At 41.3% G+C, this 26,366-nt stretch overlaps 1 protein-coding gene across 1 annotated transcript in view; it reads left to right on the top strand.

The window, feature by feature from the left end:
* HCRTR2 (hypocretin receptor 2) overlaps nt 1-26,366 on the top strand; it is a 123,685-nt gene that overhangs the window by 70,534 nt on the left and 26,785 nt on the right. The window contains exons 2-3 of the mRNA XM_063441125.1: nt 12,966-13,144; nt 21,959-22,202. Of these exons, the coding sequence (XP_063297195.1) occupies nt 12,966-13,144; nt 21,959-22,202 (423 nt within the window). The remainder of the gene's footprint in view (nt 1-12,965; nt 13,145-21,958; nt 22,203-26,366) is intronic.

Here is a 26,366-nt window from a genome sequence, read left to right on the forward strand (position 1 = left end):
GCAATGGGGTGTTCCAGGGGTAAGTACAGAATTTTAGGATACCATACCGTATGAACTTATCCAGATAAGATTGAATGTTCTTCTTAGCCTTCTGCGGGATGTGATATTGTCGTAGGCTTACTGGATAAACCCCAAGTTTTAGTTCGATCTTAATAGGTGGAATATTGCGGGCCAGTCCTGGTGGGTTGTTCTCTGCCCAAACTCCTGGTATGTTGAATAAGAATTCATCACTCCTAGGGTTTTGGCTAGTCAACGCTGTATAAAGTCGCCACTCTTCTTCCTTTGGTACGGATAATGTCATAATACCTGAAGGTCCATTAAACTTTAAGGATGTTGTTCCGTTTGGTAGGAACGTAATCTGCGCTTGTAATTTGGAAAGCAAATCACGTCCCAACAATTGGACTGGACATTCAGGCATGTAAAGGAATTGATGTTTTACTACGTGGCCTCCCAATGTACAGAGCCGGCTTTTAAGAACCGGTTTTGCAGCACTTCTTCCAGTTGCTCCTATTACGGTAATAGTTCTTCCAGATGGAGGAGCAACTAGGTTAGTCACCACCGAATGTTCAGCACCAGTGTCGATCATGAATGCACTCCTTTTTCCCCCTATTGATACATCGACCATAGGCTCCGCTCGACCAAGGGGGATGGAGCCCGGTCGGTATCAATAGTCCTCCATGACCGTGTCAGCCAATCCTACGAAGTCCCTACCTTCTCTATCGCGGGACCTTTGCGCTGCTGGATAGTACCTATCTTCTCTTACACTTCCTCTGTTTCCATTACTTCCTCTATTACCATTGCTCCCTCCGGGGCCTCCTCTACCTCTCGCTCTGCCTCTAAAGTTTCCATAACCTGCCCTGGGTGGGTCTCTCTCGTACTGCTCTCTTTGCGGACACTCGCATCTCCAATGCCCTTCTTCCCTGCAATACGCGCACTGATTCCTACTCAGGGGCTCCCTATTCCACCTACTATCGCCTCTATCTGGGCCCCGTCTATCTACGCCTGCGATCGCTACCGCTAGCATATCAGCCTTTTTACGCATCTTGCGCTCTTCCTCTTTCTTACTTTCTGACTCCCTATTCATGTACACCTTATTTGCTACCTCCATTAGTTGGGTGATGGACATTCCTGCAAACCTTTCTAACTTCTGTAGCTTGCGCTTAATATCTCCGTAAGCTTGGCTGACAAAGGCAGAGTTTACCATTTGGGAATTATCAGCGTCTTCCGGATTAAAGGGGGTATACAAGCGGTATGCCTCCAATAATCGGTCATAAAAGACACTGGGCGCTTCATCACTTTTCTGAATCACCTCAACTGTCTTCGACATATTAATGGCTTTCTTCCCTCCGGCTTTCATGCCAGCAATTATAGCATCTCTATAGGCTTTTAGTTGAACCATATCTGCGCCATTAACATTCCAGTCGGGATTGGTATTAGGATAATGCGTTGCGGCCCATGCTGCTGGATTGGCTTGATTTAAAGTACGGGCTTCATCCTCTAGCGCTTTAATGGCCGCTTGGTTAATCCTAGTCCTTTCCTCATTATTGAACAATGTCATTAATAACTGCTGGCAATCAGCCCATGTCGGATTATGTGTCTGAACTATCGAGGTGAACAGATCAGTCATAGCTTGTGGTTTCTCAGTGTACGAGGAATTGTGGGTCTTCCAATTCAAGAGATCGGTAGTCGTGAACGGGACATATACGAAGACTGGGTCAGCATATACCATTTGACCTGCGGCATCGAGATAGGCTGACCCAGGATTCAAACGAAGAGGCATCTGATAATGTTTGGGTTGTTGGGTACCGGTCAGTTGTCGGGTTAGTATAGGGCTACGTGGAGGGGCGTCGGTTATGGGTTCCGGTCGGGGGGTAGTAAGACATGAGGATGTAGAAGCTTGATTTTGGGGAAGGTCGGTGAATAGAATATTCCGGGCCGGGCTAGAAGAAGCCTGACCGGAAACTTGAAGTGGCGCCAAATCAGGATAATGGGATCTAATGGGGGTTGGTTCCGGAAGGGGAGGTTTAGTATGGCGGGGGGTGGATTCTGAACTGGAGGAGGAAGCGGAAGCGGATGGGGACAATGGGCGAGTGGGGGTGGAACTTCCTGTACTTGTATCACTTCCTTCTACAGGGCAGTAAGGGGGCGGCATAGGGTTCTCGGACTCAGGGGGCGTGTCCAAAATGTGCCTAACCGTAGTCCTAGTGGACAAACAAGTTCTGGCCACCATGAGGCGACATTGCTCCTCGTGGCATATCCGAATCCATCTTGGCGAGTCGTTTACGGCCTGTCTCCAACAATCAATATATGGAAACTGTCCGTAAAGTTCAGGCCTACCTGATACAACCACGTGTACACGCTGTACCAGAGTTGGATCCAAACTGCCACGTGGCGGCCATGCCGCAACCAAAGTAGGCCACTCCCTAGTGCACAAAGTGACCAAACGTACAGGAGACATTTTAACCCCAAAATCACATGTTGTAAATCCCTTTTTAAAATTCTTTACCATACAACCTAAGGGATCCAAAATCGTCGACTCCGACGCGCCCATACTTATCAATGGAGCGTCGTTGACAACGAATACTATGCACACGTTCTATTCAACAGTCACACCCGTTTCTTCCGGCAACAGCACCACGTGGTACAGTTACCAAGTGAAACGTACACAATAACACAATAAACACTCAGGGAATTCCCGTACATGCACAGCAGTTACACCAGTCACTAAGTAATCGATATTATGCCCTTTGGCGAAACTATACAGTCACCCACGCTATAATTCTCTATATATGAATTACCCGTCTATAACACACCCCAGTAACATCGTCTTTTACAAATAGTAGTTACAGTATGGTTAGCATAGGTCAAAGCACAATTTAAGGTCACAATACAATTATTAGTGGTTATGGTGTTAAACATGCAATAGACGACAATGATTAGTACTTATATACAATATCAGTAAATATACAGGGTTATGGTACCGTGCACTATAATACAGCAACACACTATTAACACTCTCGCTAGACGGCTGAGCTCGCGCTATCTAACAAGATATACACTTTACTAACAATCTTTAACACATATACAATCCCAACTAAACTATTGGCCAGTACCTTGATGGACTACCTAAAACTATCTACATCCGTTTTGGTTAGCCACACTGCCCAAGCACCACATATAGCAAACTAGAGGGCGGAATTTACAACAGAACCCTTTTAGTCTTTCTACTCTATCAATAGTCTAGTGGGTTCCAAATTTACACGCCTTCCCACTTAGCCAAGATAGGTTGAGATCTAGCAAACGATAATGTACATCAGAGTCTGCTTAGTCTCCCGGTACCTCCGACCTAGCGAACGAATTGTACACCCTAGAACGCTAGTCTAGACAAGACACCGGTGTCCGTCTAGGGCTATTTACACAGAACCCCGCCTGACTCCAAACCAAATCAAACGGTCTTACTAAAGAGCGTTCGATTGAGCGGTGCGCCTTCGCTCCTTCCCTCCGATAGAGGGGGCAGATTCCATACACAGATTTAAACCCCTTATGGGCCTACCGCACAATCGGTATACCCCTAGTGGGTCCGCCGTCTAAAACAGCGGTCGTCTTACCTCCTCGTTCCTGAACCTGAGTTCACACTCATCGACGGGGACACCCCAGCACTTCTTACGTAGAGGCCGATGATCTCCTGGACAACAGACCAGTGGCGCCGAGACGAAGGGAGGTCCACGCAGAAGTTCAGGGGTGCAGCCGTAGAGAACGTGGGCAAAGATAGACCGTCTCACGCCTCTGCCTCTCAGATACCGTTGAACGATGAGCTTCCCGGCCAATGCACCAAATGATACCGGAGAAACTGATGGAAGCCAAGCACAGAGAGATGGACACAGGTTTCTTCAGGAAGGAAGAGATTCTTTATTCGGTTCACCGATCGGGACTCAGAGGGACTAATGTCACCAAAATACAGCAAGTTCTGAGCCCCGGACAATAGTGCAGGCTCCTTATATAGGCACATAACTCCTCCCATATTAAGCTCCACCCGCACATTCTCTTGACCAATCAATACAAATAAGAATTAACTTCCTGCTTGACCGCATGGCTTGTCCAGCACAATGGAGGAGGGGAATACTACATCCTGTATTCTTGCACATGCTCCGTACACTACTGATCGTATCTTGCCTCGTGCAACCAACTGATCGATACGTCAGCATATGCACGTACACATGCCACGTGGTAATCTCGGCCTACTAAATTTATTTTTACCGAGATTCCACCACAGTAATGTAACCAACTTTCCCACTGTGGCTTTCAATTAATCCATAAGTCTATGAGTTTCATGTAAGCATCATTACCTCTGTAGGCCTGCCTTCTTCCCATTGTCCCTTGCACAACTTTTGTTATGTATTATCGACTGCATACTGGCAACCAGTGGCATACTAAGGAAGGGGTTGGGTGGGGGGCTGTCCACCTCAGATACCTCCTGCTGGTTCACACATGATATCCTCTCCTTTGTAGCTCCGGCACTCAGTCAGTGAGTCAGAGCACAGGGAGGGGATTCCCAGCCTGTATTCTTACTCACACTGAGCACCACAGAGGCTATTTTGGAGTGTACCAGCAGGGGGTGCAGAGCCAGGTCACTCCCCCGCGGCCACTCTGAACATGCAGGGATCAGAGTCAGCCTCTCTAGATCCCCTGCCCCTTGGATCCAGAGTTCTAATCTGTTGCAATGCCTGACCTTAGAATGGAGCTGATTGGTGGCTGAAAGAGCAGCCACCACATGATGAGAGACAGCCCCAGCTGCTCCTGCACCTTCCTAAATGGTATGTTAATGCTATTATACAGTATTTGTACACTCACCCTGTGACAGCCCCCTCCCACCCTCCCTCCCATATACCCCCTCACTCTCCCCCCCATTATCCCCCCACCCTCCCTGCCATATATCCCCCCACCGTCCCTGCCAGTATACCCCCACCCTCCCTGCCATGTATCCCCACCCTCCTCTGCCATATATCCCCCCACCCTCTCTGTCATTATACCCCACCTTCCCTGCCATTATACCCCCACCTTCCCTGCCATATATCCCCCACCCTCCCTGCCATTATATCCCAATCTTCACCTTGTCATAATACCCTCCCTGCCATATATCCCCAATCCCCATTTAATCATAATACACGCTATATATCCCTAATCTCCACCTTGTCATAATACCATCTCTGCCATATACAACCCCAACTTGTCATAATACCCTCCCTGCCATATACACCCCAATCTTGTCATAATGCCCTCCCTGTCTTTTAGCTCTGCCATTTTTCTTGCTTCATACACATTGAATTCAAGAACTCACCTATTACTTGCTGCCTAATATATCCCACCCCTTGGCAGGTTCTATTGTAACAATATAATCAGTTATTTACTTCACCTGCCAGCTGTTTTAATGTTGTGACTGATCAGTGTATATGCTGCTATTTTTTTACCTTTGAGATAAACTAGCTTATCTATTAGGGTGAATGGAAATGTACTGGCAAATAAAATAGACACACTGATATTAATAAAGAGGTTACACGTTTTAAAACAGTCGTTTCTGTGGTACGCTTTGTTCACACATCTTGCATGTGCAGTTGCCAGGCCACCCTCACATCCTGCTCCTTCAATTGTGAAATGAGTAGTTTTCAATTACTCTTTCCTGACCTATTTTCTACCACATTGTTTGTATTAGTTCTGATCATTGTTTTTTATCTAAATTGTACTGCAACTAGGCGACCTAACTTCCTGGTCCTTGATGTCAAATCCATTTGTCCAAGAGTCCCTGCATCACTCTAAAGCAGGGGTTCCCAATTTGTTTTCCCCATGGAACCCTTTGACAGTGTATTTTCATCATGGAACCCCTCTCCCTCTTTCCAGGAAAAAAAAATGTGCCATTTTTTGCATGTGTCGGTGTGTGTCTGTGTGCCAAGGTGTGTGTATCTGTGATTGTATGTGCCAGTGTGTGTATCTGTGGGTGCAAGTGTGTGTATGTGTCACTGTGTGCATATGTGTGTCAATGTGTCTAGGTGTGTGTGTGTGTATATATATCTGACACACACACACACACACACTGGCACATAGAGGCACACAGATACACAGTGTGTGTGTGTGTGTGTTTGTATGTATCTATCTGTGTGTCAAGGTGTGTGTATCTGTGTCTCATAGTGTGTGTGTGTTTGCATGTGCCAGTCTGTAAGAATCTGTCAGATACACACACACACACACACTGGCACATAGTAGCACACACCTTGACACACAGATAGATACACACAAACAGTGTGTATCTGTGTGTGTGTGTGTGTGTGTATATCTATGTGTCAAAGTGTATGTATCTGTGTTTGTATGTGCCAGTGTGTGTATCTCTGTGTCAGTGTATATGTACACACATAGTGGCACACAGATACACACTGACACACAGACACACACAGATACACACACACACGCTCAGATGCACACAGTGACACAAAAACACATATTGACTCACAAATACATACACTGGCACATGCACACACTGAGATACACACATTGACATATACACACAGTGTCATATACACACACTGACACATTCAGGTACACACATACACATAGGCACATGAAAACGCACTGATATACACTGGCACACTCAGATACACACAGTGACACATACATAAACCTTGACACACATATACACACACTGACACACTTAGACACACATACTCTTTGACAGACACATATACACTCTCACTGACAAACACACATACTCTTTTACAGATACACATACAAACACATATACACTCTCACTGACAAGCACACATACATTCTCACTAACAAACACATACACACTCACACAATCACTGACAAGCAGATATACACTCTCACTGACAAACACACATATACACTGTGACAGAAACACAAACCATACAAACTTCCTAACAGACACACATACAATTTTTTTTATTTTTTGTTATTTTACTCCACCCAGCCTCCCTACCTGTGGGGCTGCTGGGCTGAGCGTGCGGTACCTTGGGTCCAGTGGGGATGCTGAGTGGCTGGCGTGCGAGTGGCAAGGGAGCAGTGATCTCCCTGCTCAGCTCCCTTGCATGCCTCTTAGTGATGCCGGATTAACGTCATGCTCCAGCATCACTGCTGTGCATGCGATGGAGCTGAGCAGGGGGATCACTGCCCAATGTTCCTCGCTGCCCGCGGCCATTTTGTTTTTAGAAATTTTGGCGGAACCCCATTTGTGTTCTCACGGAACCCTAGGGTTCCCCGGAACACCAATTGGGAAACGTTGCTCTAAAGCAAACCTTTGCAGGTCAGATGTTATAGTGACCTCCTACAGTTAAACGCAGCAAGCGCCCCTAACTACAACCCTGGCACACCAAGCTGACCCGTTACCTCCAAAAATGTTCCAGAACTGCTGAACGCTGCTGGAGAAAGTCTCACTTTGCATCTGACTTTGTCCACTATAAATTTATGCTGCGCTCCTACAGCATGGCTCTTTCCTCTGCAAAAGTAAACTACTTCAACACCCTCATAAGCACACTGTCCCATCAACCCAAACACCTGTTTCACACTTTTGATGCTCTTCTTCGCCCTGTGACTCCCCTCCTTCCACCACCTTGTCCACCACAAACTTTGCATCTCATTTCACTGAGAATATCTCTACAATCAGGAAAGAGATCTCTAATCTCTCTCCTACCCCTATCAATACATCACCCAACCCCACTCCCCCTGCCATGCTATGCTCATTTTCACCTGCTACAGCACAAGAGGTTTCTGCTCTACTCCTGTCCTCCCGCCCCACCACCTGCTCCCTCGATCTTATTCCCTTGCGTCTCATCCGCACTTTGTCTCCCTCTCTTGCTCTTCCTCTCGCTAATATTTTCAATCTCTCCCTTTCCTCTGGCCCATTTCCCTCACCCTTCAAACATGCAACCGTATCCCCGATTCTGAAAAAGCCCAACCTTGATCCCAACTCCCCATCCAACTACTGCTCCATCTCGCTACTGCCGTTTGCCTCTAAGATCCGAGAGAGAGTTGTGTACACCAGATTGACAGACTTTCTCGAATCCAACTTTCTGCTTGACCCCCTTCAGTCTGGATTCCGCGCTGGTCACTCTGTCGAAACTGCTGTGACCTAAGTATCCAATGATTTAATTGCTGCTAAATCTCACGGCCAATACTCTATCCTTATCCTCCTTGATCTTTCTGCCGCCTTTGACACTGTTGATCATCTAAAGCTTCTTCACATTCTTCGTAACTTTGGTCTACGGGATACTGCTCTCTCCTGGTGCTCCTCCTACCTCTCCCAGCGCTCTTTCAGTGTTTCTTTCTCTGGTTCTGCCTCTTCTCCCCAATCCCTCTCTGTCAGCGTCCCCCAAGGTTCTGTCCTCGGCCCTCTACTGTTCTCTATCTATACTGCCTCCCTTGGTAAACTCATCAGCTCCTTTGGCTTCCAATGTCATTTATATGCAGATGACACGCAAATCTACCTGTCCTCCCCTGATCTCTCTCCGCCCACCTTGACTCGTGTTTCTGACTGCCTCTCTGCTGTTTCCAACTGGATGGCTGCTCACTTCCTTAAATTCAACTTGTCCAAAACAGAACTTCTAGTTTTTCCTCCCTCAAGTGCTGCTACTCCTGTGTCTGTCTCCATCCAAGTTACTATCACCTCTACCTCGCAGGCTCGCTGCCTAGGGGTTCTTTTTGATTCTGACCTCTCTTTTACTCCCCATGTCCAATTGGTAGTCAAATCCTGTCGCTTCCAACTCAAGAACATAGCGCGCATCCGCCCATATCTAACGCCGGACGCGGCTAAGATACTGATTCATGCTGTTGTTCTCTCTCGCCTCGACTACTGCAATCCCCTTCTCACCGGTCTTACATGTTCCCAGCTTGCACTGCTGCAATCTATAATGATTGCAGCTGCAAGGCTTATTTTCCTGTCTGGTCGCACCTCCCAGGCCTCCACGCTCTGTCAGTCCCTGCATTGGCTTCCAGTTAGATATAGGGCCCAATTCAAAATTCTGGCACTTGCTTACAAATCCCTACATAATGCTGCTCCAACATACCTATCCTCCCTCATACAGAAATATGTCCCGTCGAGACCCCTGCGCTCAGCCCAAGACCTACGCCTATCCTCTGCCCGGATCCCCACCTCTGATGCTCGCCTTCAAGACTTCTCCAGGGCTGCACCTATTCTGTGGAACTCCCTTCCCTCCTTAAACAGACTTTCACCCAGCCTCCACTCCTTCAAAAAATCTTTGAAAACTCACTTCTTCATTAAAGCAAATTAATTAAACTGTTCAGCAGGTTTCTAATCCACCACCCCATGACTCCTTTCCTGCAACTGTCAAAAATGACCTACCAAGCACTCAATAAACCCTTCTCTAACAAACTATTTGATTCCCCTACTTTAACCCTTTGTGTCACTATACCCCACTTCCTCTAGCATGTAAGCTCATCGAGCAGGGCCCTCAACCCCCAACGTCCAGTGGTCTGATCTCAATTAAGTGTCTATTAGTCCACCCATTGTACAGCACTACGGAATTTGTTGGCGCTATATAAATAATAAAATAATAATAATAATAGTGACATCCTAGTCATGAGGTCTTTGAGTGCACTGACTATATTGCAGGTTTTCTTTGCATGTTGTAAAATTAGCTTGTTATGTTCTACACATGACCATGTAACATTGCAGCCATTTAATATGTATCTGCTATCTATGTTGAGTTAACTAGTATGTTGTTGTAAGATACTTACTTCGTTCTTTAAGCTGAGATGCATTCAGAGTGACTTTGTGGATTGTTCATTTAAGAAATTTCCCTTGACATAGCCAGCCAGGTCAGCTTACATTACAAGTACAGTGGTACTAAAACCACCAGATGATCCTACAATTTGAATGTTTTTATAATGGTGCTATGTTATTTTAAATGCACATTGTAATTTTGGATATAGCACAGCTAACGTTATGTCTCTTGTTTAACCCCTTAAGGACGGAGGACGGTTCAGGACCGTCATCGGCATTTTTGCGTTGCCGACCGTTGACGGTCCTGAACCGTCCTAACCGTCCAATGTACTTACCCGATCGCCGTCGTTCCCCCGGCGGCGATCGGCGGTGCTCCCGGTGTGGGGAGACTGCCTGAAGCCCAGACAGTCTCCCCATGGCGGTTTAGGACCCCTGTGACCATGTGATCGCCCAACAGGGTGACCACATGGTCACAATAGGTGTCCTAGTCTCTGCCTGCAGGGGGACTGTCTGTGCTGACAGGCAGTCTCCCTGCAACTGTAAAATCAGTGTAAAATAAAAAAAAAATGTAAAGTTATAGTTAATAAAAAAAAAATATTATTATATATGTGTATATATATATGATATATAGACATATATTATACCTATATAATATATGTCTATATATCATATATATAATGTCATGCTAAGTGTATTTTTATATTAATATGTACATATATTAATATAAAAATACACTTATAATTAATTTACACACGTATATATATATATAATATATATAATAACTATATATATTTTATATATATATATTATTATAAAATACGAATAATAAATAATTTAAATTAAATGTAAAAAATTTAAAATAATAATAAAAATTAAAAAAAAATATATATCTATACGAAATTTTATTCTAACTGTATTTTGATATTAATATATATATATTTATATCAAAATACACTTAGAATGAAATTGTATATATATCTATGTATATATAAATAAATAAAAAGAATGCGAACTATTCATATGTCCATATGCAAAATTACATAAATAATTATATAAATATACACGTAGACTTCAAATATATAAATATGCATATATATTTAAATTCTACGTGCGTATTTATGTAATATTTTACATAATTAAGTTATTTTATTGATTGCAATTTAAGGGACCTACCTGCCAACCCAGGCCGAAAGTACAGAGAATTTAATTTGCTATCACTGTATTTTACCCTGTAACGTTCTACGACACCCTAAAACCTGTACATGGGGGGTACTGTTTTACTCGGGAGACTTCGCTGAACACAAATATTAGTGTTTCAAAACAGTAAAACATATCACAGCGATGATATTGTCAGTGAAAGTGACTTTTTTTTGCATTTTTCACACACAAACAGCACTTTTACTGATGATATAATTGTTGTGATACATTTTCCAGTTTTTAAACACTAATATTTGTGTTCAGCAAAGTCTCCTGAGTAGAAAAGGACCCCCCATGTACAGGTTTTATAGCGTTTTTGAAAGTTACAGGGTCAAATATATGGGTCAAATATTTTTACATTGAAAATGGCCAGGTTGGTTACGTTGCCTTTGAGAGCGTATGGTAGCCCAGGAATGAGAATTACCCCCATGATGGCATACCATTTGCAAAAGAAGACAACCCAAGGTATTGCAAATGGGGTATGTCCAGTCTTTTTTAGTAACCACTTAGTCACAAACACTGGCCAAAATTAGCGTTCAATTTAGTTTTTTACTTTTTTCACACACAAACAAATATGAACGCTAACTTTGGCCAGTGTTTGCGACTAAGTGGCTACTAAAAAAGTCTGGACATACCCCATATTGAATACCCTGTGTTGTCTACTTTTAAAAAAATATGTACATGTGGGGTGTTATTTAGCAATTTATGACAGATAATAGTGTTACAATGTCACTATTGATACATTTTAAAAATGTATGTTTTGAAACCGCAATATCCTACTTGTACTTATAGCCCTATAACATGCAAAAAAATAGCAAAAAGCATGTAAACACTGGGTATTTTTGAACTCAGGACAACATTTTGAATCTATTTAGCAGTTTTTTTCTTTCGCTTTTGTAGATGAGTAAAAGATTTTTCACATAAAATTCAAAAAACGTGTATTTTTTTCAATTTTTCATCAGATTTTTTCATTTTTTTTTAAATTAAATTACATGAGATTATATAAATAATGGTATGTAAAGAAAGCCCCTTTTGTCCTGAAAAAAACAATATATAATTTGTATGGGAACAATAAATGAGAGAGCAGAGAATTACAGCTAAACACAAACACCACAAAAGTGTCAAAAAGAGGCCTGGTCGCAAATGTACAACATCGCAAAAAAAGTCCGGTCCTTAAGGGGTTAAACATAGAAGCTGAATACTTTTAAAATGATGGAAACTATTTTTATTACAGGGGTTTAGGGATAATTACCTTTCTATATTTTCTGAATTTTGAAATATTAATGCAATGACAGTAATCTGTAACTGACAGATTCTTACTGATGAAGGAAAATGGCACAATATAAAATAATTGTTTTAGGCAAACGTGTGAAACATAAATGTAGCTGTTTCATAATTTTTTTTAATTAAATCAATATATAGATAATAATATACAAATACATATTTTCAGATAATTAAGTATGCCTTTAATATCACATTGTGAATATTTTTTTTGTGTGTGACTGAATCTAAGATTCTGCATTTGTCAGCATATAGGGCAAATATGTATCCTATATGCATCTAAGTGTCAATCAGCTCTATGTCTGGAGGGACAGTGGTACAAATTACAGATGACTAGATGACTGGCATAAGAAGGGGGCATAGTGCACTTTTTCCACCAGTCACTCCATGCAGATTTGCATTGCTAATCGGGTAAGCAGATTCCTGTCAGACTGCGTAGATCCTCCACTACAGACATCCATGCCATGCTACAAGATTAGGTCAGTGACGTAAGTGAGGGATGGGAAGGAAACATGGAGGAGGAAAGAGACACTTACATATTTTTTTCCTTTTAAATTTCTATTTAAAATATATAGGTGTTTATTATATATTACAAATTATATTTTGAGATATTGTTTTAATAAAATACAACACTGGAGGTATGACTATATTATGTATGTTATTATTAAATCTTGTAATATAACTTTTTATTTTTCTTGTCTTAATTTGTATAATATTAACAATATCACGTAAATGTCAGTTTGTATTGCAGTTTGGAAAAACCATCACATGAGAACAGTCACCAACTATTTTATAGTCAATCTCTCCCTTGCTGACGTCCTTGTAACAATTACATGTCTTCCTGCAACACTGGTAGTGGATATAACAGAGACATGGTTCTTTGGAAAAACACTGTGTAAAATTATTCCTTACTTACAGGTATGGTTATTTCTTGTGTCTATGCTTCAGAGGTTTTACCTTAAAACATGTTATGGACACCATCTATTAATGTTTGAAATATATTTATTTATAGTGCATTTAATGATCTCTATTTATAATTTAAATAATTCATGTTGTGGAAACCAAAAATCCCAATTCGAGCATGCAGAAGCTTTGTTAATTCCTTAAAGGAGCTAATGTAACAATAAGGGGGGGACCTAAGGTCCTCCCCCATGGCCCCCACCCCTGAGCGGTGGGTGGGGGCCATAAATAAAAATCCCCCCCACTCCCAGGTGACTAGGGGTCCCCAAACCCCTAGTCACCCCCCTCCCCCCAAAATAATTACCCCTACCTACCCCCCTCATCCTAAAAATAATGAGGGGGGGGGGGGCCTTGTCTAAATACCTGGAAAAAAATAGACTTACCATTTGGTGTCTTCTTCTAAAATCTTATTTTTTCAGCCCCAAAAAGGCCAAATAAAAATCCAGAATAACAGACGCACTATACATTTAAAAAAAAAAAAACGAGTGGAAAAAAATAATAATCCTTCTTCACCCATGGAGGGCTCTGCGCAGACTGAGCTCTGCAGGGTAGGGGAAGGCTTATAAAGCCTTGCCCCGCCCTGCAATTAGGCTCAGAGCACTCTGATTGGTGGGTTTAAGCCATCCAATCAGAGTGCTCTGACAGGTAAATGAAGAGACTGACAGGTAAGTCTCTACATTTACTTGTCACAGAACTCTGATTGGTTGGCTTGAAATCCACCAATCAGAGTGCTCTGTGTCACTTTACACATCGTGGGAAAGTTCTTTGGAATTTTCCCCCGCTGTGTGAAATGACACAGAGCACTCTGATTGGTGGATTGAGTAACAAAAGTACAAAAGAGTACAGAATTCCCAACTTGTTGAAATCGGAGTGTGTCCACAGAACTCAATAGGGGATAACCCTTGTATGTATACAGAGACACTTAAAGAAAAGGTGATCCTAAACCGAATAGGCTTTAGTAGCACCAGAAAGGAGTTCTGTGGATGTTGTACTGTATATAGCAGAACCATTTTATTAAGGGCATCAAAATGATCCCAGAGAAAAGAAAGGAAACTTAAAACACCATCACAACTATGAACACACAGGGGAGACTTGAATATATATCACTAGATCGGCAGATAGAAATAGGTGTTAATAGGGTATAGACTTGTATGCTTGATGTCTCTACCCTAAATATTAAACACCATAGAACTGAGCCTAGAGAGAAAAATGAACTCAAGGCTTGAGTGTAAAGAAAAAAGTCCTCACAGTTAATAGTTACAGTCACTGGATGTTAATCTGTGAGATAGGTGCAGAGAGCCCCAGGAAACATTCAGTGAGATGTATCCTTTGCTAGGATCTGGTAACTGTTTCAAAAGAAAGGGCTTCTCTTATACACAAAGTATCCACGTGGCTGAACATAGTGAAGAGCTAAAAATAGAAGTAAACCACTCAGACAAATCTGCTCTAATGAACCCTAGAGAGCAACGAGTAAACAGTGTCCTTCACCAGAATATCACAGTAATAGGACAACTTGGAAGGAATGCAACTATTGTGAATAAAGTATCCACATGGCTAGCATAGCTAAAGCTATCTAGAGATACTACAATAGAGATCCTATACTCAATCTAGTCTACTAGGATAACCTATTGATTAATCTAACATAGGCTAGAATCCGTGAATAAACCATCTCCCCCACCCTGTGATAACATCAAATTGTGCTGTGGTAAAAAGCAAAGTAAAGCATAGGACCTAACGCTCGTTTCGGCGCTGCTAAAGCGCCTTTGTCAAAGGTAACTGTGGTACTGCCCCAAACCGTAATTTATACTCAGCAGGTATACGTATAGTAGCCAATCAGTGCGCCAGAACGTATATCCTGTTCGCGCCAACATTTCCAGCAAGGTGTATGTCCGTCAATCTTCTTGCGGTCTGCCCCCAGACGTCATTGGGGGCGTGTCTTGCTCGTTGAGAAAACCGGAGGATGCACTACATCCCACAGTGAGTCCGTGCCCCGCCTTTACGGGGAGTTTCTTTCAACGGACTCACTGTGAATCAATGCAACTGTCAATTTACCATATACAGTGTAGTGGATCGTGGTATCAATACGACTGGTATACAGACATTCACCATATGTCGGTTACCTCTATTGTATAATAAATAATAGTGTCATTATGACTCTTATGTTCATTTAATGGGAGAACCGATATGTAAGATGAATAACAAATGATAAAGAATAAAACATCAGAGTATCATGTCTGCAAATAGCTGTAAGTATACTGGCATTTAGTGTTAGCCATAGGTGGCATCACTCTAACTCAGCAGATAGAACATGGTAACTTTCAGCAGGCTTTCCACAAAAGGACGTAAAATCTTGTCCACATATATGCTACCCTTGCACGTAAAATTATTAGAGCCTGATCCTATTGGTCTTGCGGTAACATTGTCCTAATGAATAGGCAACATTATGTACAGACAGCCGGATCCATTCTTCATGACAAAAAGACTTACAGAATACTGACTTCAGACCCTTCACTTAAATACCAAATGGAGTACAAGACTCTCTTGGACCAATCCTTCGATCATGGTTTATTAACGAAAGAAGAGTATGGTAGTATCTATATAAAAAATCCAACAATCTCCACTTTCTATTGCCTCCCTAAAATCCATAAGCAACAGGAGACACTGACAGCAAGACCAATAGTATCAGGCTCTAATAATTTTACGAGCAAGGGTAGCATATATGTGGACAAGATTTTACGTCCTTTTGTGGAAAGCCTGCCGTCTTATCTCAAAGACACAAAGGACACTTTGAAATGCCTGACATCATTAAAAGTACCAAAGGGAGCAGTACTCTGTAGTCTGGATGTGGAGGCCTTATACTCCTCCATACCACATTCAAGTGGTTTGGACCACACGGAATACTACTTGAAGAAAAGAGGTGTGGAACACAATACTCATACAAAGTTTGTGTTGAACTTGCTGAAATTTATTCTAACGCACAATTTCTTTCTTTTCCAAAATAAATACTATCACCAGGTGCAGGGGAATGCGATGGGGACATCTTGCGCTCCAGCATACGCTAACCTGCACCTGGGATGGTGGGAAAAAGAAATTGTGTTTTCTGAGCCAAATAATACATTCACTGACTATGTTTTCCTATGGAAGAGATACATAGATGACGTCCTCGTTATTTGGACAGGGACTAAAGACTACTTTGAAAACTTTGTAAGAGTACTTAACGTGAACAATCACAATCTTAGATTTACAATAGAATTTGGTGGCCAAGTACTCAACTTCTTGGACTGTACACTCATGATTACTGAGAACCTTGAGGTTGAGACTACTCTATACCGTAAACCCACATCTACAAATAATATGCTCCGGTGGGAGAGTCATCACACTACCCCCCTAAAAAGGGGTATTCCAGTAGGTCAATATCTGAGACTGAGAAGAAATTGTTCATCGATTGATGACTTTAAATGTAAAGCTATGGATCTAAGGCAAAGATTCAAACAAAGAGGCTATCCCAACAGATGCCTAAAACAAGCTTACCAGAGAGCATTGAGCTGTAATCGTGAGGATCTGTTACATGAAAAATCTAAATCAGACCCTAAGAAACAAATAAGATGCATAGCAAGCTACGATGCAGGCTGGGAAGAGGCAAAAAGAGTGCTAGGCCGTTTTTGGCCATTACTAACACAGGACCCACACCTAAAAGACACCATTTCAACCAAGGTGTCAATCACAGCTAGAAGAGGCAGGAATATTAAGGAAATACTTGTACCCAGCTAACTTTCTGCATCAAAAAAGATTAAAGAAAGTTGGATCACAGTGCATGGCACATATCAATGTGGGAGATGTGTGGTAGGTGCCTTTATTGCCAAAGGATCAAAAGTCCTTACAAATTCCACAGACACCATTGAAATCCCCTTAAAACAGTTCTTTAACTGTAGTACCTCTGGAGTAGTCTACCTACTGACATGCAAATGCGGCATCAAATATGTGGCAAGACCATGCGCCCCTTTAAGAGACGCATAATGGAACATATTCATTCGGTGACCTCAAATAGAGATACACCAGTCGCGAGACATGTCAGGTCCCAACATATGGACACCCAGGTGTATTAAATTTGCGGGAATTGAAAGAATTCAAATGGGTAAAAGAGGGGGAGACTTAGATCAGACCCTCAAAAGAAGGGAATGTTATTGGATCTATAAACTCGATACCCTGGCACCTAAGGGCCTGAACGAGGGCTTCACCTTCACCCCATTTATTAATTCAGAATACGTATATAACAAATGCTTTGCCCCTGTAAATATGTATATATATATATGTTCTTTGTTGTACCTGTTTGTGACTATTAATATAGTTTATTGACAACTCCATATAGAGACATTAAGCATAATCGTACATACCTACAAACCCTATGTAATTATAATACCCTCTAAGTATAGTCACCAAGGATCAACTTTTTTGATTCTGTTGATATCTTGATCTCTCTTTTCAGCACTCATCCTATATATGTCCAACCATATCCAAGTGTGCGGTAATCATATTATGACAAATGGTCACTGGGCAAGACACGAATAGTATACAAAGTCCCTCTTTCCCTTTAAGGACAATATTAATAATCCTCATTATAAAATACACATTTTGTGTATGTTAAATGAAAGTTACCATGTTCTATCTGCTGAGTTAGAGTGATGCCACCTATGGCTAACACTAAATGCCAGTATACTTACAGCTATTTGCAGACATGATACTCTGATGTTTTATTCTTTATCATTTGTTATTCATCTTACATATTGGTTCTCCCATTAAATGAACATAAGAGTCATAATGACACTATTATTTATTATACAATAGAGGTAACCAACATATGGTGAATGTCTGTATACCAGTCGTATTGATACCGCGATCCACTACACTGTATATGGGAAATTGACGGTTGCATTGATTCACAGTGAGTCAGTTGAAAGAAACTCCCCGTAAAGGCGGGGCACGGACTCATTGTGGGAGGTAGTGCATCCTCTGGTTTTCTCAACGAGCAAGACACGCCCCCAATGACGTCTGAGGGCAGACTGCAAGAAGATTGACGGACATACACCTTGCTGGAAATTTTGGCGCGAACAGGATATACGTTCTGGCGCACTGATTGGCTACTATACGTATACCTGCTGAGTATAAATTACGGTTTGGGGCAGTACACCAGTTACCTTTGACAAAGGCGCTTCAGCAGCACCGAAACGAGCGTTAGGTCCTATGCTTTACTTTGCTTTTAACCGCAGCACGATTTGATGTTATCACAGGGTGGGGGAGATGGTTTATTCACGGATTCTAGCCTATGTTAGATTAATCAATAGGTTAATCTAGTAGACTAGATTGAGTATAGGATCTCTATTGTAGTATCTCTAGATAGCTTTAGCTATGCTAGCCATGTGGATACTTTATTCACAATAGTTGCATTCCTTCCAAGTTGTCCTATTACTGTGATATTCTGGTGAAGGACACCGTTTACTCATTGCTCTCTAGGGTTTATTAGAGCAGATTTGTCTGAGTGGTTTACTTCTATTTTTAGCTCTTCACTACGTTCAGCCACGTGGATACTTTGTGTATAAGAGAAGCCCTTTCTTTTGAAACAGTTACCAGATCCTAGCAAAGGATACATCTCACTGAATGTTTCCTGGGGCTCTCTGCACCTATCTCACAGATTAACATCCAGTGACTGTAACTATTAACTGTGAGGACTTTTTTTTTCACTCAAGCCTTGAGTTCATTTTTCTCTCTAGGCTCAGTTCTATGGTGTTTAATATTTAGGGTAGAGACATCAAGCATACAAGTCTATACCTTATTAACACCTATTTCTATCTGCCGATCTAGTGATATATATTCCAGTCTCCCCTGTGTGTTCATAGTTGTGATGGTGTTTTAAGTTTCCTTTCTTTTCTCTGGGATCATTTTGATGCCCTGAAAAAATTGGTTCTTTTAACTTATATACAGTACAACATCCACAGAACTCCTTTCTGGTGCTACTAAAGCCTATTCGGTTTAGGATCACCTTTTCTTTAAGTGGATTAAGTAACCAATCAGAGTGCTCTGTGTCATTTTACACAGCGTGGGAAAATTCCAAAAAACTTTACCACGCTGTGTAAAATGACACAGCGAACTCTGATTGGCTGGATTTCAAGCTAACCAATCAGAGTGCTCTGTGTCATTTTACCCAGCGTGGGAAAGTTCTTTGGAATTTTCCCACACTGTGTAAAATGACACAGAGGGACCCCTCCCGCCGTGCAGGGGTGGGGGCTGGGGGGAGGACATTAGGTCCCCCTCAATTTTTATTTATGGCACCCACCCACCGCTCAGGGGTGGGGACCGGGGGAGGACATTAGGTCCCCCCCATTTTTTATTTATAGCCCCCACCCACTGCTCAATGGTGGGGGCCAGGGGGAGGACAGTAGGTCCTTCCCCTTATTGTTATTTAGGGCCCCCACGCACCGCTATGGGGTGGGGGGTGGGGGGAGGACATTAGGTCCCCCCTTATTGTTATTTAGGGCCCCCATCCGCCGCGCAGGGGTGGAGGCCGGGGTGGAGGACATTAGGTCCCCCACCCAATTTTTATTTATGGCCCCCACCCACCGCTATGGGGTGGGGGCAGGGGAGGAGGACAATAGGACCTCCCCTTATTGTTATTTAGGGCCCCCACCCGCCGCACAGGGGTGGGGGCTGGGGGGTAGGACAGTAGGTCCCCCTCCTTATTGTTATTTAGGGCCCCCACCCACTGCTCAGGGGTGGGGGCTGGGGGAGCAATAGGCCCCCCTTTAGTTTAAAAGCCTCCACTCACGCGTCGTGGGTGGGGACTCAGGAGGGGGGAAGTTTTTGTTTTTTTTCGGTATAGCGAGTAGGGGTATAATTTACTAATACTAAGTGACCAGCTTCTATAGAGGCTGGGTCACTTACTGCACTGGCCAATCACAGCCATGCCATTAGTAGGCATGGCTGTGATGGCTTCTAAGGGCACACGAGTCAAACGCTTGTTGATTGTCTGCCCTGCAGCCTTTCAAAACACGTCATTAAATCGTCGAACTCCGAACTCCAACCCGAACATACAGTGATATGTCCGTGTTCGGGGTCCAAAAAACGTAATGTTCGGTACGAACCCGAACTTTTCAGTCAGGGTTCGCTCAACTCTATTTAGAAGTAAATTTCAAACTTAAGGACAAAATGCAAGTCCAAGTCCATTATGCTTCCAGTTTAGTTTGTTTTATAATTTGAAATTCACTTTCTATTCCTGACAATTCTAACTGTATTAAATAGACCTGATATTGTTACTTCATAAGCAGAGTAATTACATTTTAAATTTGACATTCTCATTTAACCAGACCTCGAAAATATGTGGCGTGATAATGTCAATCATAACACAGTTGCTAAAATGTTTCACCTGTCCAATCAGGCTTCCTCAGAGCATATGCCGTCATGATTTAGCTTTCAGTTGTTTATACCAAGTCCACTTAATCACCAACTAAGTCCTCTTAAAGCATATTGTGAGTCCTAAATGGTTACAATGCAAGTCCAAATAGTTACAATTGCAAAAAACTCCTACCCAGATAGTTAAAAATAAACAGTTGGAGGTGTGAGGGCTACTCATGTGACCTAATTAAAAAGTAAAAAAATAAAGAGTAAAAAAGCCTATTGGGTAAGTAATATATCTTCCTCATATAAGTATAAAAGGTTGATGAGGACTTTAAGCTCTTTTGAGCAGGGTCCTCATCACTCTACTGTTCCTGTAACATTTTGTAATTGTCTCATTTGATGTTACATTTCCCTCCTCTTGTAATATGGTTAAGCGCTATGGAATATGTTGGCGCTATATTAATATCAATAATAATAATAAAATACAGCTGCACACTGTAACTAAAAACCATCGACAACCCAGTCTCCAGAAAGGCCCCAACTCATGTGGATTCAGGCTGTAAAATATCCCTTGTCCTCACCTGTGCCCTGACCCATGATCAAAATTTCAGGCCCAACATGTACACAAATCCTAGAGGTAAATAATTGAGGTAAATATTTGAAAAGTGATTATAAAAAATGTCTAACATTTTTCCAAAAGAGCTCAAATTTAATGGCACAGTTAGTGTAAGTGTTGACAATATCCAATAAACCACACAGTTTTTCTAGTATAAAACATAGTACGTAGGCTTTGATTTTAACTGGCATTTAAAACAATAGTGCCATATCATTTTATTTTTTTTATTTTTTTATTTTATTTTGTTGCCAGAAAATGTAATTGTGAAGATTAAACAGAGTGGGCAAGCTGTTTTTTGAACTGAACTTGATAAATTAATTTGGCTGCGTTGCACCAGGCATATAAAAAGGGTAATATTGCGGCCATCTGTTTGTGATTATCACATACTGCTATTGCTTTCACTAATCAAATTGCTGTTGCATATATTCTTATAGCAAATCCAGTGATTTCAGTATTAAGTATTATTTAAAATGTGTTTATCTTACTTCTATTTGCAATCTGTTTTATAATTTTAGCTTATTGGAGTGTTGTTTTTCCAAATGTAATTAAAGCAAAATAGCTAGTGTCAACACAAAAACTCATGTGTAACATATACATATTTTTTGTAATTCTGGGGGGAAAAAATCTGTGAGCTAGAGTAAAAATGATAAAAAGTTGTTATAGTAAAGGTTTGCATTTGAAATTAAGAATTCATTGGTTGTGGAGTACAACATAATTGGTTGGTTGTTTTTATACAATTTGTTTATTTCTCTTATATATTTTCTCAGACTGTATCCGTTTCTGTTTCTGTGCTAACGCTCAGTTGCATCGCCTTGGATAGATGGTATGCAATTTGCCATCCATTGATGTTCAAAAGTACCGCCAAAAGAGCAAGAAACAGCATTGTAGTTATTTGGATTGTATCCTGTGTTATAATGATTCCGCAGGCGTTTGTTATGGAGTGCAGTAGCGTGTTTCCTGAATTAGCAAACAAAACTATCTTATTCACTGTCTGTGATGAGCACTGGGAAGGTAAGTGAATGTTTACTTTTTGTTTTAAACATTCAGTGAAGTTAAATTGCAAACTGTTATTTGCATAAAAGTTTGAATATCATTTTAAAAGCTTTACATCTAGAACTGAGTAAGAATGGAACATATGGTCTAACCTTTCATGTAAATGTTGTTGAACACAATAGAACAAAATGCCAAAGGCAATACAAAATAACAGGTTGTCACTAGTGTTAGCTTTTTACAAGTCCAAAAGCATTATTCTGTATAATTCTGCCTCATAATGTCAATGCCAGCTCCAAAGATAAACTTAAAGTGTATTTCCATTTTTTTTGCATTTTTTAAGCAAAATAACCATGTATAAACATTCTTCAACAAAGCATATTTCTTTGAAATACCATATACTTATAGTATATACTGTAATTGTATAGTTCTCTAGACAATAAGATAGATATATCAGATAGACAGACAGACAGACAGACAGACAGACAGATAGATAGACAAATAAGAAGTTATAAAAATGACATGGATGCCTTAAAATGAAAGATAAGTTCCTAAATACATATGATTAGATATAATAAATATTGAGCTATTTTTCAACCAGGGCATAAAGCAATACCAATTTAATTCCACAGCATATCTGTACAACTCACATTGTATATTGTGTAACTCAAGAACCCCTAGAGTATCCTGCTGTTACACTTAAGATCATGTGCTTCAGTTAATATATATTGTTTTGGTAATGTGATTGCAAATGTACCAGAGCCCAAAGACTGTGTAAGGTAATATTTTAATAAAACACAAGAAAAATAAATTCTCAGTAGTACCAAACATATTCAACAAATTACAAGAAAGGCTACAAAAGTAGAGATACTTACAAAACATTGGCTTGTTAGAGCAGGGATCTAATCGTTGCCTTGAACTTTAAAAAACCAAGTTGCCTGTTAATCTTGAAAGACGGCATGCAACCTCATTAGCTTTTTGAATGTTGGGATAAATTACGCACTGTGGAACAGTTGGTTTCTTCCTTTTTTATGTAGAAGCCTTTGCAGTTTGAACGTTTAGACTTAATTTTAACAGTTGGGGAGGGAGTAAAAAGCAGGTGGGCTCTCTGCACATTGATAACATTACAGCTATGCTTTGCAAGCTGCAATGCCCATCACAATGTATATGCTTTACGTAACAGTGTAAGAGTGCAAAAATACCCAACATCCCACTTGAAGCCATGCAGCTGTTAAAAAAATGCTTCTTGATTGATGATTTCTCAAATAAAAAAGTATTTCAGATTTGTAGAGACACAAGGTGTTTTCAGTCTGCTTATCTGGGATGTTTATTGTTCCTCTGTTCCTAGAGAGTTCACACGCAACACTGATTAGGTTTGTAAGAGGCCAAAACAATGGTTTGGGTTTGTTGTATCACTTTTTGGATCTGGATTACCCCTAGAGAGGATTAAATGTTACCTCTGTAATGGTGTGACACTATTTTATTTTTTCCAATGTAATAAGAGTTTGCAAGTCATAAGCTAAATACACTGCTCAAAAAAATAAAGGGAACACTTAAACAACACAATGTAACTCCAAGTCAATCACACTTCTGTGAAATCAAACTGTCCACTTAGGAAGCAACACTGAGTGACAATCAATTTCACATGCTGTTGTGCAAATGGGATAGACAACAGGTGGAAATTATAGGCAATTAGCAAGACACCCCCAATAAAGGAGTGGTTCTGCAGGTGGTGACCACAGACCACTTCTCAGTTCCTATGCTTCCTGGCTGATGTTTCGGTCACTTTTGAATGCTGGCGGTGCTATCACTCTAGTGGTAGCATGAGAAGGAGTCTACAACCCACACAAGTGGCTCAGGCAGTGCTGTGTCTGTCAGCGTAGTGTCCAGAGCATGCAGGCGCTACAACGAGACAGGCCAGTACATCAGGAGATGTGGAGGAGGCTGTAGGAGGGCAACAACCCAGCAGCAGGACCGCTACCTCCGCCTTTGTGCAAGGAGGAACAGGAGGAGCACTGCTGGAGCCCTGCAAAATGACCTCCAGCCGGCCACAAATGCGCTTGTGTCTGCTCAAACGGTCAGAAACAGATTCCATGAGGGTGGTATGAAGGCCAGACATTCATAGGTGGGGATTGTGCTTACAGCCCAACACCGTGCAGGACGTTTGGCATTTGCCAGAAAACACCAAGATTAGCAAATTCACCACTGGAGCCCTGTGCTCTTCACAGATGAAAGCAGGTTCACACTGAGCATATGTGACAGAGAACATTCTGCTGCCTGTAACATCCTCCAGCATGACCGGTTTGCCCATGGGTCAGTAATGGTGTGGGGTGGCATTTGTTTGGGGGGCTGCACAGCCCTCCATGTGCTCGCCAGAGGTAGCCTGACTGCCATTAGGTACCGAGATGAGATCCTCAGACCCCTTGTGAGACCATATGCTGGTGCGGTTGGCCCTGGGTTCCTCCTAATGCAAGACAATGCTAGACCTCATGTGGCTGGAGTGTGTCAGCAGTTCCTGCAAGACAAAGGCATTGATGCTATGGACTGACCAGCCCATTCCCCAGACCTGAATCCAATTGAGCACATCTGGGACATCATGTCTCGCTCCATCCACCAATGTCACGTTGCATCACAGACTGTACAGGAGTTGGCAGATGCTTTAGTCCAGGTCTGGGAGGAGATCCCTCAGGAGACCATCCACCACCTCATCAGAAGCATGCACAGGCGTTGTAGGGAGGTCATACAGGCACATGGAGGCCACACACACTGCTGAGCCTCATTTTGACTTGTTTTAAGGACATTACATCAAAGTTGGATCATCCTGTAGTGTGTTTTTCCACTTTAATTTGATTTCCATTTTTTTATTTTTGGGTGATTTTGTTGTCGGCACATTCAACTACGTAAAGAACAAAGTATTTCAGAAGAATTTTTAATTCATTCAGATCTAGGATGTGTTATTTTTGTGTTCCCTTTATTTTTTGAGCAGTGTATATTCTAGACAAATAGAAACTTAAAATATATAATTATAATAAAGTGCTGCAAAGCACGCAAAATTGATTACACATTTAACTCCACGATATTGGAGGGCATCCAAAGCATAAGTCAAAGCATTTACATTAACTTAAAATATACGTTGCTATTCTTCCGTGAAGTATCCTCAGGAAGAAACAATTACTTTTTATGTCTTGAACAGACCCATGCTGCCAAGTAGATGCGATAATAAACCATCTCAATAGTTCATGAAACTCATAAATCTGGGATTTGGATAAAACTATCTAATTATTGGCTTTATCTAAGAACATGCCTTTGTTGCACAAGTGCTTTTGTATAATGCATTGTAATTATTGCTACAAGTACCATCTGTTTTCTGATATTAATCAATTCAATGTGTCTGTAGGGAACCTGTCACACACTGTGAAATATTAATGTGTTAAAATATAGATGCAGGAATGTTTGTTATGGGAGACTTTATTTAGCCTTTCATTTGTTAAACGCTGATTTGCTGAAATTGCATTGACTGCCAAAACTTTATTGTTGGAGTTTTGTTTCTACAGCCACCCATGCTCTAACTTAAATTTAAATAAAGTTTTTTTTTTCTTTTTTTTTTAAATCATCATGTTTTAATGCATTATGAAAGTTATAGATTAAAAATATGGAGGAACAAAATGAATAAAAATAATCAGCTTCCACAATTCTTTAAAAGTGCAAAGTTGTTAGGATGCTGAACCAAAAGTGCCACTCTAATATCCAGGGTTATTCACTAAAATAAATTTTAAGGTAAGAATAGCTGAATTATAAACATTACCTAAGTACCTAAGTACATTACCTAAGATGTGCTTCTAATTTGGCTATTTTTACTTCAGTAAAAAACCCTGGAGGTCTTCAATGAATGCTAATGTGTTCATGTGCATTCATCTTCTTTCTGAAGACACACTGAAGCTGGGGAATGATAGGGATATTGAAGATTAGTCAATGTTAGAATGCTACCAGATAGATTCTTGGCATTACTAACTATACAATAAACTAAATTAAATCGGATCTGTATATTCAGTACAGGTTCAACGGAGCAGCAGCCAAAAGAAAGAAAAACAGCAGGAAAAATACATCTTTATCTTCCATTACTGCATAGGTTACTGCCTAGCAGCAGTGAAATTAGAAACAGATTGAGTACAGCTCACTCTGGTA

This window comes from Pelobates fuscus, chromosome 2 (assembly GCF_036172605.1).
Source record: "Pelobates fuscus isolate aPelFus1 chromosome 2, aPelFus1.pri, whole genome shotgun sequence".
Taxonomy (NCBI): domain Eukaryota; kingdom Metazoa; phylum Chordata; class Amphibia; order Anura; family Pelobatidae; genus Pelobates; species Pelobates fuscus.